This window comes from Oncorhynchus nerka, unplaced genomic scaffold (genome assembly GCF_034236695.1).
Source record: "Oncorhynchus nerka isolate Pitt River unplaced genomic scaffold, Oner_Uvic_2.0 unplaced_scaffold_1643, whole genome shotgun sequence".
NCBI classification, from domain to species: domain Eukaryota; kingdom Metazoa; phylum Chordata; class Actinopteri; order Salmoniformes; family Salmonidae; genus Oncorhynchus; species Oncorhynchus nerka.
In genome coordinates, this window is record NW_027039674.1 from 17,140 (window position 1) to 38,347 (window position 21,208).

Consider the following 21,208-nt stretch of genomic DNA (forward strand, 5'->3'; position numbering starts at 1 on the left):
ACCGGGATTCAATCCCATCACCACTCTATCTTCATCTGAACTAGCCTTGGACCGGGGATTCAACCCCATCACCACTCTATCTTCATCTGAACTAGCCTTGGGCTGGGGATTCAATCCCATCACCACAATATCTTCATCTGAACTAGCCTTGGACCGGGATTCAATCCCATCACCACTCTATCTTCATCTGAACTAGCCTTGGGCCGGGGATTCAATCCCATCACCACTTTATCTTCATCTGAACTAGCATTGGGCCGGGGATTCAACCCATCACCACTCTATCTTCATCTGAACTAGCATTGGGCCGGGGATTCAATCCCATCACCACAATATCTTCATCTGAACTAGCCTTGGACCGGGATTCAATCCCATCACCACTCTATCTTCATCTGAACTAGCCTTGAATCCCGGGGATTCAATCCCATCACCACTCTTCAGCTATGCACCTTTTAAAGGTAATGTTCCCTCCTTACCACCGTAGCTCTGTCTAGTTCAGCCTTGATGCTTTCACTCCCCCCTGCCCCGCTACCCCCGCTACCCTCAACCCCCCCCCCACTCCCTCCCCTCCACCCACCTCTTCCTCCCTCAGTGGACCTAACAACGTGCTGTTTTCCCACAGTCCCAGCCTCCAGCCCAGGTGAATGTAAGCCGATGGGGGGGGCCAGATAGGGGCTTCTGTGTCAAAGGTACTACAGTAGACTGTTAGAACGGACACACAGAGGGCTCTGTCCTCTCTCCATAATAGCAGGCTTCCTCTCCCTTCAGACCCACAGTGGACCCACACTACATTGAACCAACCAACACCAGCAGGTAAGTTGCTCTTCTTCATGTTTCATTTACACTATGCTTATGTCCCAAATGTGTCTTTGTATTTATTATGGATCCCCATTAGTTCCTGTCAAGGCAGCAGCTACTCTTCCTGGGGTTTATTATGGATCCCCATTAGTTCCTGCCTTGGCAGCAGCTACTCTTCCTGGGGTTTATTATGGATCCCCATTAGTTCCTGCCAAGGCAGCAGCTACTCTTCCTGGGGTTTATTATGGATCCCCATTAGTTCCTGCCAAGGCAGCAGCTACTCTTCCTGGGGTTTATTATGGATCCCCATTAGTTCCTGCCAAGGCAGCAGCTACTTTTCCTGGGGTTTATTAGGGATCCCCATTAGTTCCTGTCAAGGCAGCAGCTACTCTTCCTGGGGTTTATTATGGATCCTCATTAGTTCCTGTCAAGGCAGCAGCTACTCTTCCTGGGGTTTATTATGGATCCTCATTAGTTCCTGTCAAGGCAGCAGCTACTCTTCCTGGGGTTTATTATGGATCCTCATTAGTTCCTGTCAAGGCAGCAGCTACTCTTCCTGGGGTTTATTATGGATCCTCATTAGTTCCTGTCAAGGCAGCAGCTACTCTTCCTGGGGTTTATTATGGATCCTCATTAGTTCCTGCCAAGGCAGCACTACTCTTCCTGGGGTTTATTATGGATCCTCATTAGTTCCTGTCAAGGCAGCAGCTACTCCACCTGGGGTTTATTATGGATCCCCATTAGTTCCTGCCAAGGCAGCAGCTACTCATCCTGGGGTTTATTATGGATCCTCATTAGTTCCTGCCAAGGCAGCAGCTACTCTTCCTGGGGTTTATTATGGATCCCCATTAGTTCCTGCCAAGGCAGCAGCTACTCTTCCTGGGGTTTATTATGGATCCCCATTAGTTCATGCCACGGCAGCAGCTACTCTTCCTGGGGTTTATTATGGATCCCCATTAGTTCCTGCCAAGGCAGCAGCTACTCTTCCTGGGGTTTATTATGGATCCCCATTAGTTCCTGCCACGGCAGCAGCTACTCTTCCTGGGGTTTATTATGGATCCCCATTAGTTCCTGCCAAGGCAGCAGCTACTCTTCATGGGGTTTATTATGGATCCCCATTAGTTCCTACCAAGGCAGCAGCTACTCTTCCTGGGGTTTATTATGGATCCCCATTAGTTCCTGCCAAGGCAGCAGCTACTCTTCCTGGGGTTTATTATGGATCCCCATTAGTTCCTGCCAAGGCAGCAGCTACTCTTCCTGGGGTTTATTATGGATCCCCATTAGTTCCTGGCAAGGCAGCAGCTACTCTTCCTGGGGTTTATTATGGATCCCTATTAGTTCCTGCCAAGGCAGCAGCTACTCTTCCCTGGGTTTATTATGGATCCCCATTAGTTCCTGCCAAGGCAGCAGCTACTCTTCCTGGGGTTTATTACGTCCCGAACCCGGAGCCACCACCGAGGCTAGATGCCCACCCGGACCCTCCCCCATAGAGTCAGGTTTTGCGGCCGGAGTCCGCACCTTTGGGGGGGGTACTGTCACGCCCTGACCTTAGAGAGCCTTTTTATTTCTCTATTTGGTTAGGTCAGGGTGTGATTTGGGTGGGCATTCTAGTTTCTATATTTCTTTGTTGGTCGGGTATGGTTCCCAATCAGCTGTCTATCGTTGTCTCTGATTGGGGATCATACTTAGGCAGCCTTTTTTCCACCTTTAGTTTGTGGGATCTTGTTTTTGGTTAGTTGCTGTGTTAGTGCTACAAAACTTTATGTTCATTTAATAAATGTATGATGTACACCTACCACGCTGCACCTTGGTCCAATCCATCTCTAAACGAACGTGACACCATACAACAATATTACAATGAACGTATGTGTAGAGTGTGTGTGTATGTATGCATGTGTCTTTTCCTGTGTGTGTGTGTGTGTGTGTGTCTTCACATTCCCCACTGTTCCATAAGATGTGTGTGTGTGTGTTTTGTTCTGTGTCACATTCCCCACTGTTCCATAAGATGCACTTCTCTCACACCACCATCTATTTTACTAGCAGGCTTCTCTTCACACCACCATCTATTTTACTAGCAGGCTTCTCCTACACCACCATCTATTTTACTAGCAGGCTTCTCCTACACCACCATCTATTTTACTAGCAGGCTTCTCTCACACCACCATCTATTTTACTAGCAGGCTTCTCCTACACCACCATCTATTTTACTAGCAGGCTTCTCTCACACCACCATCTATTTTACTAGCAGGCTTCTCTTACACCACCATCTATTTTACTAGCAGGCTTCTCTCACACCACCATCTATTTTACTAGCAGGCTTCTCCTACACCACCATCTATTATACTAGCAGGCTTCTCCTACACCACCATCTATTTTACTAGCAGGCTTCTCTCACACCACCATCTATTTTACTAGCAGGCTTCTTTCACACCACCATCTATTTTACTAGCAGGCTTCTCTCACACCACCATCTATTTTACTAGCAGGCTTCTCTCACACCACCATCTATTTTACTAGCAGGCTTCTCTCACACCACCATCTATTTTACTAGCAGGCTTCTCTTACACCACCATCTATTTTACTAGCAGGCTTCTTTCACACCACCATCTATTTTACTAGCAGGCTTCTTTCACACCACCATCTATTTTACTAGCAGGCTTCTCCACACCACCATCTATTTTACTAGCAGGCTTCTCCTACACCACCATCTATTTTACTAGCAGGCTTCTCTTACACCACCATCTATTATACTAGCAGGCTTCTCTCACACCACCATCTATTTTACTAGCAGGCTTCTCCTACACCACCATCTATTTTACTAGCAGGCTTCTCTTACACCACCATCTATTATACTAGCAGGCTTCTCTTACACCACCATCTATTTTACTAGCAGGCTTCTCTTACACCACCATCTATTTTACTAGCAGGCTTCTCTCACACCACCATCTATTTTACTAGCAGGCTTCTCCTACACCACCATCTATTATACTAGCAGGCTTCTCTCACACCACCATCTATTATACTAGCAGGCTTCTTTCACACCACCATCTATTATACTAGCAGGCTTCTCCTACACCACCATCTATTATACTAGCAGGCTTCTTTCACACCACCATCTATTATACTAGCAGGCTTCTCCTACACCACCATCTATTATACTAGCAGGCTTCTTTCACACCACCATCTATTATACTAGCAGGCTTCTTTCACACCACCATCTATTATACTAGCAGGCTTCTCTTACACCACCATCTATTTTACTAGCAGGCTTCTCTCACACCACCATCTATTTTACTAGCAGGCTTCTCTCACACCACCATCTATTTTACTAGCAGGCTAGGATGTGTGTGGCCTGTCTATTTTACCCTAACCCCTAATCTCCAGGATGTGCGTGGCCTATAATATCTGACCTCTAACCCCTAATCTCCAGGATGCATGTGGCCTGTAATATCTCAATCAATCAACCAAATGTATTTATAATTTATAAAGCCCTTCTTACCAGCTGATGTCACAAAGTGCTGTACAGAAACCCAGCCTAAAATCCCAAACAGCAAGCAATGCAGGTGTAGAAGCACGGTGGCTAGGAAAAGTCCCTAGAAAGGCCAGAACCTAGGAAGAAACCTAGAGAGGAACCAGGCTATGAGGGGTGGCCAGTCCTCTTCTGGCTGTGCCGGGTGGAGATTATAACAGAACATGGCCAAGATGTTCAAATGTTCATAGATGACCAATAGGGTCAAATAATAATAATCACAGTGGCTGTTGAGGTTGCAACAGGTCAGCACCTCAGGAGTAAATGTCAGTTGGCTTTTCATAGCCAATCATTGGAGTATCTCTACCTCTCCTACTGTCTAGAGAGTTGAAAACAGCAGGTCTGGGACAGGTAGCACATCCGGTGAACAGGTCAGGGTTCCATAGCCGCAGACAGAACAGTTGAAACTGGAGCAGCAGCACGGCCACGTGGACTGGGGACAGCAAGTCGTCATCATGCCAGGTAGTCCTGAGGCATGGTCCTAGGGCTCAGGTCCTCCAAGAGAAAGAAAGAAAGAAAAAGAAAGAAAAAGAATTAGAGAACGCATACTTAAATTCACACAGGACACTGGATAAGACAGGAGAAGTACTCCAGATATAACAAACTGACCCTAGCCCCCCGACACATAAACTACTGCAGCATAAATACTGGAGACTGAGACAGGAGGGGTCAGGAGACACTGTGGTCCCGCCCGACGATACCCCAGGACAGGGCCAAACAGGCATGATATAACCCCTTATCTAACCTCTAATTCCTGACCTCCAGAATGTGTGGCCTGTAATATCTGACCTCTAATCCCTGACCTCCAGGATGTGTGTGTGGCCTGTAATATCTGACCTCTAACCCCTGACCCCTAGAATGCGTGTAGCCTGTCTGTTAGTGCTGTTCCTATTGGCCCTGGTGCAGCTGGGAGGCTGTCTGCTGCTAGGAGCCTTCAACATCAAGACATTCGGAGACAAGAAGTCCTCCAACTCAACCCTCATGGACATCATCACTCAGGTAGAGCTTTATCTCAAAACATCACAATGTAACGTTTTATCTCATAACATCATGATGTAACGTTTTATCTCATAACATCACGATGTAACGTTTTATCTCATAACATCACAATGTAACGTTTTATCTCATAACATCATAATGTAACGTTTTATCTCATAACATCACAATGTAACGTTTTATCTCATAACATCATGATGTAACGTTTTATCTCATAACATCACAATGTAACGTTTTATCTCATAACATCACAATGTAACGTTTTATCTCATAACATCATGATGTAACGTTTTATCTCATTACATCACAATGTAACGTTTTATCTCATAACATCATAATGTAACGTTTTATCTCATAACATCATGATGTAACGTTTTATCTCATGACATCATAATGTAACGTTTTATCTCATGACATCATAATGTAACACTTTATCTCATGACATCATAATGTAACACTTTATCTCATTACATCACAATGTAACGTTTTATCTCATAACATCATAATGTAACGTTTTATCTCATAACATCATGATGTAACGTTTTATCTCATGACATCATAATGTAACGTTTTATCTCATGACATCATAATGTAACACTTTATCTCATAACATCACAATGTAACACTGTATCTCATAACATCTTGGGACTAAAAGGGATTGTAGATTCTCCATTTGAAAGTACATCTTAGTCCCAGACCAGGCTGTGTCCGGGAACCTTAGTTGTTATTCATTTATATTATGATTTTTTAAATATATTAGATAGTGCACCGTTATGATATCATGCTGATCCAGGAAGTAAGAGACACTGACCTATCAGCAACCAACAAACTGATGCAGCACGTCAACAAGTAAGACCAATCACAGCCCTGAAACAATATTACATCCACTAACCAATGACAGCCCCTCCAATATAAAGACTTTGTAATGTGTGTTGTCTAAAAACTATATTTCTTTGTTGTCAGAGGCTTGTCTCCCTATAGGTACAGTCACATTGTCAGCGAGGAACTGGGCCGCAGTACCTACACAGAGAGATACCTCTACCTGTACAGGTAATATACAGAGAGATACCTCTACCTGTACAGGTAATATACAGAGAGATACCTCTATCTGTACAGGTAATATACAGAGAGATACCTCTACCTGTACAGGTAATATACAGAGAGATACCTCTACCTGTACAGGTAATATACAGAGAGATACCTCTACCTGTACAGGTAATATACAGAGAGATACCTCTACCTGTACAGGTAATATACAGAGAGATACCTCTACCTGTACAGGTAATATACAGAGAGATACCTCTACCTGTACAGGTAATATACATAGAGATACCCCTATCTGTACAGGTAATATACAGAGAGATACCTCTACCTATACAGGTAATATACAGAGAGATACCTCTACCTATACAGGTAATATATGTAATATACAGAGTGATACCTCTACCTGTACAGGTAATATACAGAGAGATACCTCTACCTATACAGGTAATATACAGAGAGATACCTCTACCTGTACAGGTAATATACAGAGAGATACCTCTACCTGTACAGGTAATATACAGAGAGATACCTATACAGATAATATAGGTAATATACAGAGAGATACCTCTACCTGTACAGGTAATATACAGAGAGATACCTCTATCTGTACAGGTAATATACAGAGAGATACCTCTACCTGTACAGGTAATATACAGAGATACCTCTACCTGTACAGGTAATATACAGAGAGATACCTCTACCTGTACAGGTAATATACAGAGAGATACCTCTACCTGTACAGGTAATATACAGAGAGATACCTCTACCTGTACAGGTAATATACAGAGAGATACCCTATCTGTACAGGTAGTATACAGAGAGATACCTTTACCTGTACAGGTAATATACAGAGAGATACCTCTACCTGTACAGGTAATATACAGAGATACCTCTACCTGTACAGGTAATATACAGAGAGATACCTCTACCTGTACAGGTAATATACAGAGAGATACCTCTACCTGTACAGGTAATATACAGAGAGATACCTCTACCTGTACAGGTAATATACAGAGATACCTCTACCTGTACAGGTAATATACAGAGAGATACCTCTACCTGTACAGGTAATATACAGAGAGATACCTCTACCTGTACAGGTAATATACAGAGAGATACCTCTACCTGTACAGGTAATATACAGAGAGATACCTCTACCTGTACAGGTAATATACAGAGAGATACCTCTACCTGTACAGGTAATATACAGAGAGATACCCCTATCTGTACAGGTAGTATACAGAGAGATACCTCTACCTGTACAGGTAATATACAGAGAGATATACCTGTACAGGTAATATACAGAGAGATACCTCTACCTATACAGATAATATACAGAGAGATACCTCTACCTGTACAGGTAATATACAGAGAGATACCTATACAGATAATATATGTAATATACAGAGAGATACCTCTACCTGTACAGGTAATATACAGAGAGATACCTCTATCTGTACAGATAATATACAGAGAGATACCTCTACCTGTACAGGTAATATACAGAGAGATACCTCTACCTGTACAGGTAATATACAGAGAGATACCTCTACCTATACAGGTAATATACAGAGAGATACCTCTACCTGTACAGGTAATATACAGAGAGAGATACCTCTACCTGTACAGGTAATATACAGAGAGATACCTCTATCTGTACAGGTAATATACAGAGAGATACCTCTACCTATACAGGTAATATACAGAGAGATACCTCTACCTATACAGGTAATATATGTAATATACAGAGAGATACCTCTACCTGTACAGGTAATATACAGAGAGATACCTCTATCTATACAGGTCATATACAGAGAGATACCTCTACCTGTACAGGTATTATACAGGTAATATACAGAGAGATACCTCTATCTGTACAGGTTCTGTTCTGCTCTGTTCTGCTCTGTTCTGCTCTGTACTGTGTCGTTCTGTGCTGCACTAAACACTGAAACCATCTCCTAAAGCGTGTGTTTCTGCTGTTATATGATAGAGAGGAGACGGTCTCTGTGGCTAAGAACTACACGTACGATGACGGCTGTGAGCCCTGCGGTACAGATACCTTCATCAGAGAGCCCTTCATTGTCATGTTCTCCTCGAACTACACAGGTAGAAGGGGGTGATGGGGAGAGGTGGGAGGGGAGGGAGATTGTGATGGGGGAGAGAGTGGGGAGGGAGAGGGGGAATGAGAGGGAGAGAGGGATTCAGTGTGTGTGTGAGAGAGAGAGAGAGAGAGAGACACAGAGAGAGAGAGACAGAAAGACACAGAGAGAGAGAAAGACAGAGAGAGAGAGAGAGAGAGAGAGAGAGAGAGAGAGAAAGAGAGAGGAGGAAAAATATGAGGTTCCCTTACATAAAAAGAAAAAATAATTAAGAGGAAAAAATGTGTATTTGTTTCCATTAGTCCTGTTGATACAGTCAGTCCATTAGTCCTGTTGATACAGTCAGTCCATTAGTCCTGTTGATACAGTCAGTACCAAGATGTGTTGCATGTCAGCAGGCAAGTTTTCAAGATATTAGACTTTCAAGAAGCAAAGTGTCAGGAAGCATTTTGCATCATACAGTTGCACCATTGAGAGCATCCTGACCGGTTGCATCACCGCCTGGTATGGCAACTGTTCGGTATCCGATCGTAAGGCGCTACAGAGGGTAGTGCGCACGTGCCAATACATCACTGGGGCCAAGCTTCCTGCCATCCAGGACCTCTATACCAGGCAGTGTCAGAGGAAGGCCCAAAAAATAGTCAAAGACTCCAGTCACCCAAGTCATAGACTGTTTTCTCTGCTACCGCACGGCAAGCGGTACCGGAGCGCCAAGGCTTGGTCCAAAAGCCAAGGCTAGGTCCAAAAGCCAAGGCTAGGTCCAAAAGCCAAGGCTAGGTCCAAAAGCCAGGTCCAAAAGCCAAGGCTAGGTCCAAAAGCCAAGGCTTGGTCCAAAAGCCAAGGCTAGGTCCAAAAGCCAAGGCTTGGTCCAAAAGCCAAGGCTTGGTCCAAAAGCCAAGGCTAGGTCCAAAAGCCAGGTCCAAAAGCCAAGGCTAGGTCCAAAAGCCAGGTCCAAAAGCCAAGGCTAGGTCCAAAAGCCAAGGCTAGGTCCAAAAGCCAAGGCTAGGTCCAAAAGCCAAGGCTAGGTCCAAAAGCCAAGGCTTGGTCCAAAAGCCAAGGCTTGGTCCAAAAGCCAAGGCTAGGTCCAAAAGCCCAGGTCCAAAAGCCAAGGCTTGGTCCAAAAGCCAAGGCTAGGTCCAAAAGCCAAGGCTAGGTCCAAAAGCCAAGGCTTGGTCCAAAAGCCAAGGCTAGGTCCAAAAGCCAAGGCTAGGTCCAAAAGCCAAGGCTAGGTCCAAAAGCCAAGGCTTGGTCCAAAAGCCAAGGCTAGGTCCAAAAGCCAAGGCTTGGTCCAAAAGCCAAGGCTAGGTCCAAAAGCCAAGGCTAGGTACAAAAGCCAAGGCCAGGTCCAAAAGCCAAGGCTAGGTCCAAAAGCCATAAGACCACTGGACAATTAATCAAACAGATTATTTACATTCAGGTTTTTTTAGGTGCCTTTTGGCAAACTCCAAGTTGACTGTCATGTGCTTTTTACTGAGGAATGGCTTTCATCTGGCTACTCTAACATAAAGGCCTGATTGGTGGAGTGCTGTCAGAGTGACCATCAGGTTTTTGGTCACCTCGCTGACCAAGGTTCTTCTCCCCCGAATGCTCGGCTTGGCCGGGTGGCCAGCTCTAGGAAGTGTTTTGGTGGATCCAAACTTCTTCCAATTGAATGATGGAGGCCACTATGGTGACCTTGGTGACCTTCAATGCTGCAGAAATGTTTTGGTACCCTTCTTTAGATCTGTGCCTTGACACAATCCTGGTTATGTCGATATAGGACTTGTTTTACTGTGGATCTAGATAATTTTTTACCTGTTTCTTCCAGCATCTTCACAAGGTCCTTTGCTGTTGTTCTGGGATTGATTTGCACTTTTCGCACCTAAGTACGTTAATCTATAGGAGACAGAATGTGTCTCCTTCCTGAGGGGTATGACGGCTGCGTGGTCCATTGGTGTTTATACTTACGTACTATTGTTTGTACAGATGAATTTAGTACCTTCAGGTGTTTGGAAATTGCTCCCAAGGATGAACCAGACTTATGGAGGTCTACAATTTTCTTCTGAGGTCTTGGCTGATTTCTTTTGATTTTCCCATGATGTCAGGCAAAAAGGCACTGAGTTTGAAGGTAGGCCTTGAAATACATCCACAGTTACACCTCCAATTGACTCAAATTATGTCAATTAGCAGAAGCTTCTAAAGCCATGACATCATTTTCTGGAATTTTCCAAGCTGTTTAAAGGCACAGTCAACTTAGTGTATGTAAACGTCTGATCCACTGGAATTGAAGTGAAATAATCTGTCTGTAAACAATTGTTGGAAAAATGACTTGTGTCATACACAAAGTAGATGTCCTAACCAACTTGCCAAAACTATAGTTTGTGAACAATAAATCTGTGGAGTGGTTGTAAAACGAGTTCTAATGACTCCAACCTAAGTGTATGTAAACTTCCCACTTCAACTGTCTGTCTCCATCACCTCCCTTTGGTTCCTTCCCCGTTATTGTTTCTGGTCCAGTGTTCATGTCTGTACCCGTGTTTCTTGTTTTGTTCTATGTTCATTTATTAAAAACACTCCCTGAACCTGCTTCCCGACTCCCAGCGTTACAGTTCCATCTCGTCTATGAGACCAGGCTGAATATCTTGAAAAACTTGACTGCTGCAAAACATTTTGGAACTGATTAATGAAGATTTTAAATCTTTAACTCTCCATTCCCCTCTTTCGGTGTTTTTCTCACTCCCTTTCTGCCTCCCTCCCTCCCCACCCTCCCCTCCCTCTCTCCCTCCCACCCTCCCTGCTTCCCTCTCTCTCTCCCTCTCCTCCCTCCTCCCTCCCCAACTCCCCTCCCCCCTCCCTCTCTCTCCCTCCCTCCCCCTCTCCTCCTCCCCACCTCCCTCCCTCCCTCCCTCCCCCTCCTAGCTGTGGGGAACTTTGTTTTGATTCCTCAACACACGTCTCCAGACTCGGCAGTGAAGGAGGTTGATGCTCTGTACGATGTGGCCGCTGACGTCAGAGCTCGCTGGAACACCAATGTGACTATACAACACACACACACACACACACACACACACACACACTGACACACACGGACACACACACACACACACAGACAAAAAACACACACACTGACACACACACAAACTGACACATGTATACTGACTCCACACACACTGACACACACACACACTAACACACACACACACACCAACTGACACACACACACACACTGACATATAATGATCATTTACACTGAGTGTACAAAACATTAAGAACACCTTCATACTATTGAGTTATAGAGTTTAAATGTATTCCATGTTGAGATTCAATCCCAATATTACCCTTTATATTCATGATGAAAAAAATAATAAAATAATAATAATAAATAAAATATGACTGTATTTAATCATATTAATATTATTATTACTACCCTTGAGGCCAAAGAGGGAGAGGTTGGTCTTTGACTGCAGGAAAGGGCTACCCTGTCTCCTCTCCATCATCTTCATCATCTGATCTCCACCTCTTCATCGACACTGATTGAAGTAGATTTAACTAAGTGACATCAATAAGGGATCATATCTTTAACCCGGATCCACCTGGTCAGTCTGTCATGGAAATGTATCGTACAATCACTGCTACTGCTCCTGTTGATCATATATCCTGATGTCACCTCACCCCTCTACATACAGTATCTAACTCTATCACTCCAGTATCCTATCTGCTCCTGTTTATCATATATCCTGATGTCACCTCACCCCTCTACATACAGTATCTAACTCTATCACTCCAGTATCCTATCTGCTCCTGTTGATCATATATCCTGATGTCACCTCACCCCTCTACATACAGTATCTAACTCTATCACTCCAGTATCCTATCTGCTCCTGTTGATCATATATCCTGATGTCACCTCACCCCTCTACATACAGTATCTAACTCTATCACTCCAGTATCCTATCTGCTCCTGTTTATCATATATCCTGATGTCACCTCACCCCTCTACATATAGTATCTAACTCTATCACTCCAGTATCCTATCTGCTCCTGTTGATCATATATCCTGATGTCACCTCACCCCTCTACATACAGTATCTAACTCTATCACTCCAGTATCCTATCTGCTCCTGTTGATCATATATCCTGATGTCACCTCACCCCTCTATACAGTATCTAACTCTATCACTCCAGTATCCTATCTGCTCCTGTTGATCATATATCCTGATGTCACCTCACCCCTCTACATACAGTATCTAACTCTATCACTCCAGTATCCTATCTGCTCCTGTTGATCATATATCCTGATGTCACCTCACCCCTCTACATACAGTATCTAACTCTATCACTCCAGTATCCTATCTGCTCCTGTTGATCATATATCCTGATGTCACCTCACCCCTCTACATACAGTATCTAACTCTATCACTCCAGTATCCTATCTGCTCCTGTTGATCATATATCCTGATGTCACCTCACCCCTCTACATACAGTATCTAACTCTATCACTCCAGTATCCTATCTGCTCCTGTTGATCATATATCCTGATGTCACCTCACCACTCTACATACAGTATCTAACTCTATCACTCCAGTATCCTATCTGCTCCTGTTGATCATATATCCTGATGTCACCTCACCACTCTACATACAGTATCTAACTCTATCACTCCAGTATCCTATCTGCTCCTGTTGATCATATATCCTGATGTCACCTCACCCCTCTACATACAGTATCTAACTCTATCACTCCAGTATCCCTGCATGTTGCAAATATGGTATTGGAACTGACCCTGTATATACAGTGGGGCAAAAAAGTATTTAGTCAGCCACCAATTGTGTAAGTTCTCCCACTTAAAAAGATGAGGTACACTCCAACTAGGACAGACAAAATGAGAAGAAAAAAATCCAGAAAATCACATTGTAGGATTTTTAATGAATTTATTTGCAAATTATGCTGGAAAATAAGTATGTCAACGTTTTGGACAGAGTGCCCCATGGTGGTGGTGGGGTTATGGTATGGGCAGGCATAAGTTAAGGATAATGAACACAATTGCATTTTATCGATGGCAATTTGAATGCACAGAGATACCGTGATGAGATCCTGAGGCCCATTATCGTGCCATTCATCCGCCACCATCACCTCATGTTTCAACATGATAATGCACGGCCCCCATGTCGCAAGGATCTGTACACAATTCCTGGAAGCTGTAAATGTCCCACTTCTTCCCTGGCCTGCATACTCACCAGACATGTCACCCATTGAGCATGTGTGGGATGCTCTGGATAGACATGTCACCCATTGAGCATGTTTGGGATGCTCTGGATAGACATGTCACCTATTGAGCATGTTTGGGATGCTCTGGATAGACATGTCACCCATTGAGCATGTTTGGGTTGCTCTGGATAGACAAGTACGACAGCGTGTTCCAATTCCCGTCAATATCCAGCAACTTTGAACAACCATTGAAGAGGACTGGGACAACATTCCACAGGCCACAATCAACAGCCTGATCAACTCAAGGTGAAGGAGATGTGTCGCGCTGCATGAGGCAAATGGTGTTCACACGAGATACTGACTGGTTTTCTGATCCACACTCCTACTGTTTTATTAAGGTGTCTGACAAACTGATGCATATCTGTGTTTCCAGTCATGTGAAATCTGTAGATCAGGGCCTAATGAATATGATTTCCTCATTTCCTGATATGAACTGTAACTCAGTAAGATGTTAGAAATTGTTGCATGTTGGGTTTATATTTTTGTTCAGTGTTGTACTACATTGATGTTGATTATTGCATTGTTGGGTTGTAGAGTTTACAAGATAAAAGGCATTTCACTGTTCTTGTGCACATTACATTAAAACATGAAACTTGACTAGCACACAAAGGTTTGATCGATTGATGAATTGATTGATTGATTTATGAATTGATTGATTAATTGATTGACTGATGACTTGATTGATTGATTGATTGGTTGATTGATTGGCAGGACATAGTGCTGCTGGGGGACTTCAACGCAGGCTGTCGCTACGTCAGTGGATCAGACTGGCAGCGGATACGTCTCTTCACAGACGACAGATACCACTGGCTGATACCTGACCACGCTGACACCACGGTCTCTAACACCGACTGCCCCTACGACAGGTCAGAGACACCTATATACATGCAACCACACACACACACACATTTCCAACACACACACACACCAACTGCCCCCACGACAGGTCAGACCTAGCATACACAGTCACTCACTCACTCACAGACTAACTGTTGGTCTGGTTGTGAAGGGTGGTGGCCACCACTGAGATGATGAGAGGAGTGGTCCCTGGGTCGGCTGAGGTGTTCAACTACATGACTCACCTGAAGCTCAGCCACAGCATGGTAACAACTCTTGACCCTTAAAGGTGGACTCAGTCAGATGATGTGGCACGAAGTCAACACAAAATCGGGTCAATTTACACAACTGACAGCATTGAAGCGCGAGGCTAAACTTTCAATGTTTATGTTTTATTGTCTCGTACACCGGATTGATGCAGTGAAATGTGTTGTTTTACAGGGTCAGTCATAGTAGTATGATAGGTGTTGTTTTACAGGGTCATAGTAGTATGATAGGTGTTGTTTTACAGGGTCAGTCATAGTAGTATGATAGGTGTTGTTTTACAGGGTCAGTCATAGTAGTATGATAGGTGTTGTTGTACAGGGTCAGTCATAGTAGTATGATAGGTGTTGTTTTACAGGGTCAGTCATAGTAGTATGATAGGTGTTGCTTTACAGGGTCAGTCATAGTAGTATGATAGGTGTTGTTTTACAGGGTCAGTCATAGTAGTATGATAGGTGTTGCTTTACAGGGTCAGTCATAGTAGTATGATAGGGGTTGTTTTACAGGGTCATAGTAGTATGATAGGTGTTGTTGTACAGGGTCAAACATAGAGCGAATCAGGGTTAAGTGCCTTGCTTGAGGCCACATGGACAGATTTTTCACCTTGTCGGCTGAACATTCACCTCAGTCAATAAGAGACTGAACATTCACCTCAGTCAATAGGAGACTGAACATTCACCTCAGTCAATAAGAGACTGAACATTCACCTCAGTCAATAAGAGACATGAACATTCACCTCAGTCAATAAGAGACATTCACCTCAGTCAATAAGAGACTTAACATTCACCTCAGTCAATAAGAGACATGAACATTCACCTCAGTCAATAAGAGACATTCACATTCACCTCAGTCAATAAGAGACATTCACATTCACCTCAGTCAATAAGAGACATTCACATTCACCTCAGTCAATAAGAGACTGACCTAAGAGACACATTCACCTCAGTCAATAAGAGAGACATTCACCTCAGTCAATAAGAGACATTCACATTCACCTCAGTCAATAAGAGACTGAACATTCACCTCAGTCAATAAGAGACATTCACCTCAGTCAATAAGAGACATTCACATTCACCTCAGTCAATAGGAGACATTCACCTCAGTCAATAAGAGACATTCACCTCAGTCAATAAGAGACATTCACCTCAGTCAATAAGAGACATTCACCTCAGTCAATAAGAGACATTCACCTCAGTCAATAAGAGACATTCACATTCACCTCAGTCAATAGGACACTGAACATTCACCTCAGTCAATAGGAGACTGAACATTCACCTCAGTCAATAGGAGACTGAACATTCACCTCAGTCAATAAGAGACTTAACATTCACCTCAGTCAATAAGAGACTTGAACATTCACCTCAGTCAATAAGAGACATGAACATTCACCTCAGTCAATAAGAGAACATTCACCTCAGTCAATAAGGACACTGAACATTCACCTCAGTCAATAGGACAGAACATTCACCTCAGTCAATAGGACACTGAACATTCACCTCAGTCAATAGGAGACTGAACATTCACCTCAGTCAATAAGAGACATTCACAGTCAATAAGAGACATTCACCTCAGTCAATAAGAGACTGAACATTCACCTCAGTCAATAAGGACACTGAACATTCACCTCAGTCAATAGGAGACATGAACATTCACCTCAGTCAATAAGAGACTGAACATTCACCTCAGTCAATAAGAGACTGAACATTCACCTCAGTCAATAAGAGACAGCTACTTGTATTTGCCTTCTAATAAGAGACATTGATTTTAGTAGCCCATTTTAAATGGTTGGTGTTGAGCTAGGTCAATAACAGTGTCTTACAATGGTCAGCTCTAGTCTAAGAGACCTCTCAGTCATAAGGCATGTCAGCGACACTCACCCGTTGAGGTGAAGCTGAACATTCACGCCCCTGCTGCATGAGCCCGCCTCAGGAAGTGTTCCGACACTCTCAAATGGCACTGAACATTCACGGCGTAGTCACTACTTTGAGACTGAACATTCACCTCAGTCTATAGGGAATGAAGGGTGCCAGTTGAGACTGAACATTCACCATGACAGTCAATAAAACTCAACAAACTGTGCTCCTGTTATCGTTTGAGTCCAACATTCAGCTGAGTCAATAGGAGATGGAACATTCACGTCAATGAATTCTACATTCATTTTGGAGTTCTGTTAGTCCCTCAGTAACATTCAGCTCAGTCAAGTGGAATGACATCCAATCAGAAACAACATTAAACCTCAGTCACTGTTTTGATCACTTAAATTCAACCGTTTGAAGGTTATAAGATTGACTGAACATTCATATTTAGTCTGTCTCACACTAAACATGTGGCTCAGGGGTGGGAAGAGATCCAGGCCTCTGCCTCTGGACCACATGTACAATGTACCACTGAACCACGTGGGTTTCTGGTTTAACATTCCTCAGTCCTGGGGCCTGAACCACCTCAGTCAATGCACTGATCATTCAGCTGTCAATGAAGGACGGAACATTCAGCCTAGTGGTTAGAGGGCTGGCAGGTAGCCTAGTGGTTAGAGGGCGGCATTCAGCCAATAAGAGACAGCTACTTGTATTTGCCTAATGGTTGGAATGATTTTAGTAGCCCATTTTAAATGGTTGGTGTTGAGCTAGTGGTAACAGTGTCTTACTGGTACAGCCTACTCTCTGGTTCAGGGGCGACAGGTAGCCTAGTGGTTGAGGTGAAGCTGATTGGTCACGCCTGCTGGCATGAGGGCGGCAGGAAGTGTGGTTAGATGGCACCCTATTCACGTGGTTAGTGCACTACTTTGGGCCAGAGCCCTAGTGGAATAGGGTGCCAGTTGAGTGTCATCGCATGAGCCTAGTTTCAATAAAGCAGTGGAACTGTGCCTAGTGGTTGTGTCCAACAGCTGAAACAAGTGCTTTATAAGAGATGGAAGAGCACATATGGTTACATTAATTTAGGAGTTTGGTTCTGTCAGGCAGGTAACAGCTCAGACACCAGTGGAATGATGTCCAAGGTAAACACCTAGTGGTTAGGGCGTTTGCAGGTAGCCTAGTGGTTAGAGCAATTAGCCTAGTGGTTAGAAGATTGCCTACATGGTTAGTCTGTCTCAATCGGGGTGGTGAAGTGGTTAGGGCCTCTAGCCTCTGACCAGATGCAGGTAGCCAGTGGTTAGCACGCAGGTAGCCTAGTGGTTAAGGCCCCACCTGGGTGCATATCAATCAGCTGTGAAAGGGGGCGGCAGGTAGCCTAGTGGTTAGAGCAGGTAGCCTAGTGGTTAGAGGGGCGACAGGTAGCCTAGTGGTTAGAGCAGGTAGCCTAGTGGTTAGAGCAGGTAGACTAGTGGTTAGAGCAGGTAGCCTCGTGGTTAGAGCAGGTAGCCTCGTGGTTAGAGCAGGTAGCCTCGTGGTTAGAGCAGGTAGCCTAGTGGTTAGAGCAGGTAGCCTAGTGGTTAGAGCAGGTAGCCTAGTGGTTAGAGCAGGTAGCCTAGTGGTTAGAGCAGGTAGCCTAGTGGTTAGAGCAGGTAGCCTAGTGGTTAGAGCAGGTAGCCTAGTGGTTAGAGCAGGTAGCCTAGTGGTTAGAGCAGGTAGCCTAGTGGTTAGAGGGGCGGCAGGTAGCCTAGTGGTTAGAGGGGCAGCAGGTAGCCTAGTGGTTAGAGGGTTGGACTAGTAACCAGAAGGAGGGACTGTTAAGTATAAAGTGTCCTCTAAACCAGGGTCTCCCCAACTCGGTCCTGGGGCCCCACCTGGGTGCATATGAACTGTTGTTGCCCTTAACACTACACAGCAGATTCAAATCATCGAAGCTTGATGAGGAGTTGGTTACTTCAAATCAGCTGTGAAGTGCAAAAAATAAAAACACACACACCGTTGGGGCAGGACAGAATGTAGTAAACCCTGGCCTGAACTCGTGACATCGTAGAACATGAAACTCAACACACATTCCACGGAAGGTATTTTACAGATGTTTACTTGCAAACCAACAGTACAGGAAAAGATCATACAAAGAAAAAAAAAACATTATGTTCACAAAGGCAAGATGACTTCCTGTATAATCACCTACATGGTAACAGTGTTCGTTGTTTCAGTCCAAACAGTCAAACATTGTGGCAGGGGGAAATAAGGCCGGGGGTGTGTTCATTAGGATCCAAACGAGCCAGAACGGGGAGTGAACTACCTGATTTTGTCCAATAACAAAACGGTTGTTTTCGTTTTCTGTTGCACTATGTTTCGCTACGGTCTGCACTAATAAACACACCCCATGTCGTTTCATGAAGGTTGCAGACAGAAAGAGAATGAAATACAGCTGACAAAATGCCCTAATATATATATATAATATATAGGGGCATTTTATATATATATATATATATATATATATATATATATTAGTGCATATATACACACTTTTGACCAGGACATATATATATATATATGACAGGGTAGTGTGTCAACTGGCACCCTATTCCCTATATAGTGCACTACTTTTGACCAGGACCTATAGGACTGAGGGCACTACTTTTGACCAGGGCCTATAGGACTGAGGGCACTACTTTTGACCAGGGCCTATAGGACTGAGGGCACTACTTTAGACCAGGACCTATAGGACTGAGGGCACTACTTTAGACCAGGACCTATAGGACTGAGGGCACTACTTTAGACCAGGGTCTATAGGACTGAGGGCACTACTTTAGACCAGGGCTATAGGGGTAAGTGCACTACTTTAGGGACCAGGGGGGAGCACTACGTTAGACCCCAGACTAAGGCTTTCTACTCTTGAGCATCTCCAGGTACTAGACCAGGGCCTATAGGGGAGGGCACTCTGACCAGATGGAGTCTTTAGACCAGGACCTAAGCTGAGGGCACACAAAGGGTTGGTGAGGGCAGCTTCCCTGTTGGACAGCAGAGTCTATAGTCTGTTTGGAGTCTCATCACAAAGTTGGTGGACTCCCTGGACAGATCTGTCTATGGTCTGTTTCCTCATCATGGACTTTTGAGGCATGGTCTGGAGGGAGGAGTTTATATACACACAGATTATACATCTATCTGTCTGGCATGGTCTGGAGGGTCTACACACAGATTATACATCTAGGGCATGGTCTGGAGGTGTTTATATAATTATATATCTGTCTGGCATGGTCTGGAGGACAGATCTATCTGTCTGGCATGGTCTAGGAGGGAGATCTATCTGTCTGGCATGGAGAGGTGTTTATATAATATATACACACAGATCTATCTGTCTGGCATGGTCTCTAGAGGGAGAGGTGTTTATAGGGATCTACACACAGATCTATCTGTCTGGCATGGTCTAGAGGGAGAGGAGAGGTGTTTATATACAGTACCAGACAACAGTTTGGACACCTACTCATGCAAGGGATTCTCTTTATTTTTACTAGAGTGGCTACTTTGAAGAATCAAAAACTCTGACGAAGGCCGTGAGGCCAATACATATAGCAGTGACACCAGCGTGAGAGCGAGAGAGAGACAGAGAGCAGAGAGAGACACAGGAGAGCTGGAGAGAGACAGAGAGATCAGTCTGAGCGAGAGAGACAGAGAGAGCGAGAGAGACAGAGAGAGCGAGAGAGAGAGTATTCTGACCTGGTACAGTGAGAGAGAGACAGAGAGAGAGACAGAGAGAGAGAGAGAAGGAGAGAGACAGAGAGAGAGAGAGCGACAGAGAGAGAGAGAGAGAGAGACAGAGAGAATATTCTGACCTGGTACAGCGAGCCACTTGGACATGGTGTCCTGTGCAGTGGAGAGGACCTGGTCCTCAGGGACTAACTGGTCCACCAGGCCGATCTTCAGGGCATCAGGAGCGCTGTACAACAGACCCAGCTCCAACGACAGCTCTGCTGCCCGGTTACCAACCGTGTTCACCAGCGTGTCTTTAAACCTGGACCGCAACATGACCACAACATGAACACAACGACAACACAACATGACCGCAACATGAACACAACGACAACACAACCACAACCATAACACGACCGCAACATGAACACAACCACATTCAGCACCTCACACACACTACAGTAACCATGAACCATCACAACCCTGAGCAGATTCAACACATCAACACTCACTGTGTATTAGTGTGTGTGTGTGTGTGTATTAGTGTGTGTGTGTGTGTGTGTATTAGTGTGTGTGTGTGTGTATTAGTGTGTGTGTCTGTATGTTTATTAGTGTGTGTGTATTAGTGTGTCTGTATTAGTGTATTAGTGTGTGTGTATTAGTGTGTTCGTGTATTAGTGTGTGTGTGTGTGTATTAGTGTGTGTATTAGTGTGTGTGTGTGTATTAGTGTGTGTGTGTGTATTAGTGTGTGTGTGTGTATTAGTGTGTGTGTGTATTAGTGTGTGTGTGTATTTGTGTGTGTGTGTGTGTGTGTATTTGTGTGTGTGTATTAGTGTGTGTGTGTGTATTA

The 21,208-nt window shown here is 44.2% G+C and overlaps 1 protein-coding gene across 1 annotated transcript; it reads left to right on the forward strand.

Annotated features, from left to right (window-relative positions):
• The first annotated feature begins 632 nt into the window (after nt 1-632).
• On the forward strand, nt 633-15,049 carry LOC115116010 (deoxyribonuclease-1-like). The gene is made up of 8 exons (XM_065015165.1): nt 633-810; nt 5,182-5,323; nt 6,081-6,169; nt 6,284-6,370; nt 8,355-8,470; nt 11,362-11,474; nt 14,422-14,576; nt 14,720-15,049. The coding sequence occupies exons 2-8, from the start codon at nt 5,183-5,185 to the stop codon at nt 14,832-14,834; spliced, it is 816 nt and encodes a 271-aa protein (XP_064871237.1). The 5' UTR covers nt 633-810; nt 5,182; the 3' UTR covers nt 14,835-15,049.
• The last annotated feature ends 6,159 nt before the right edge of the window (nt 15,050-21,208 follow it).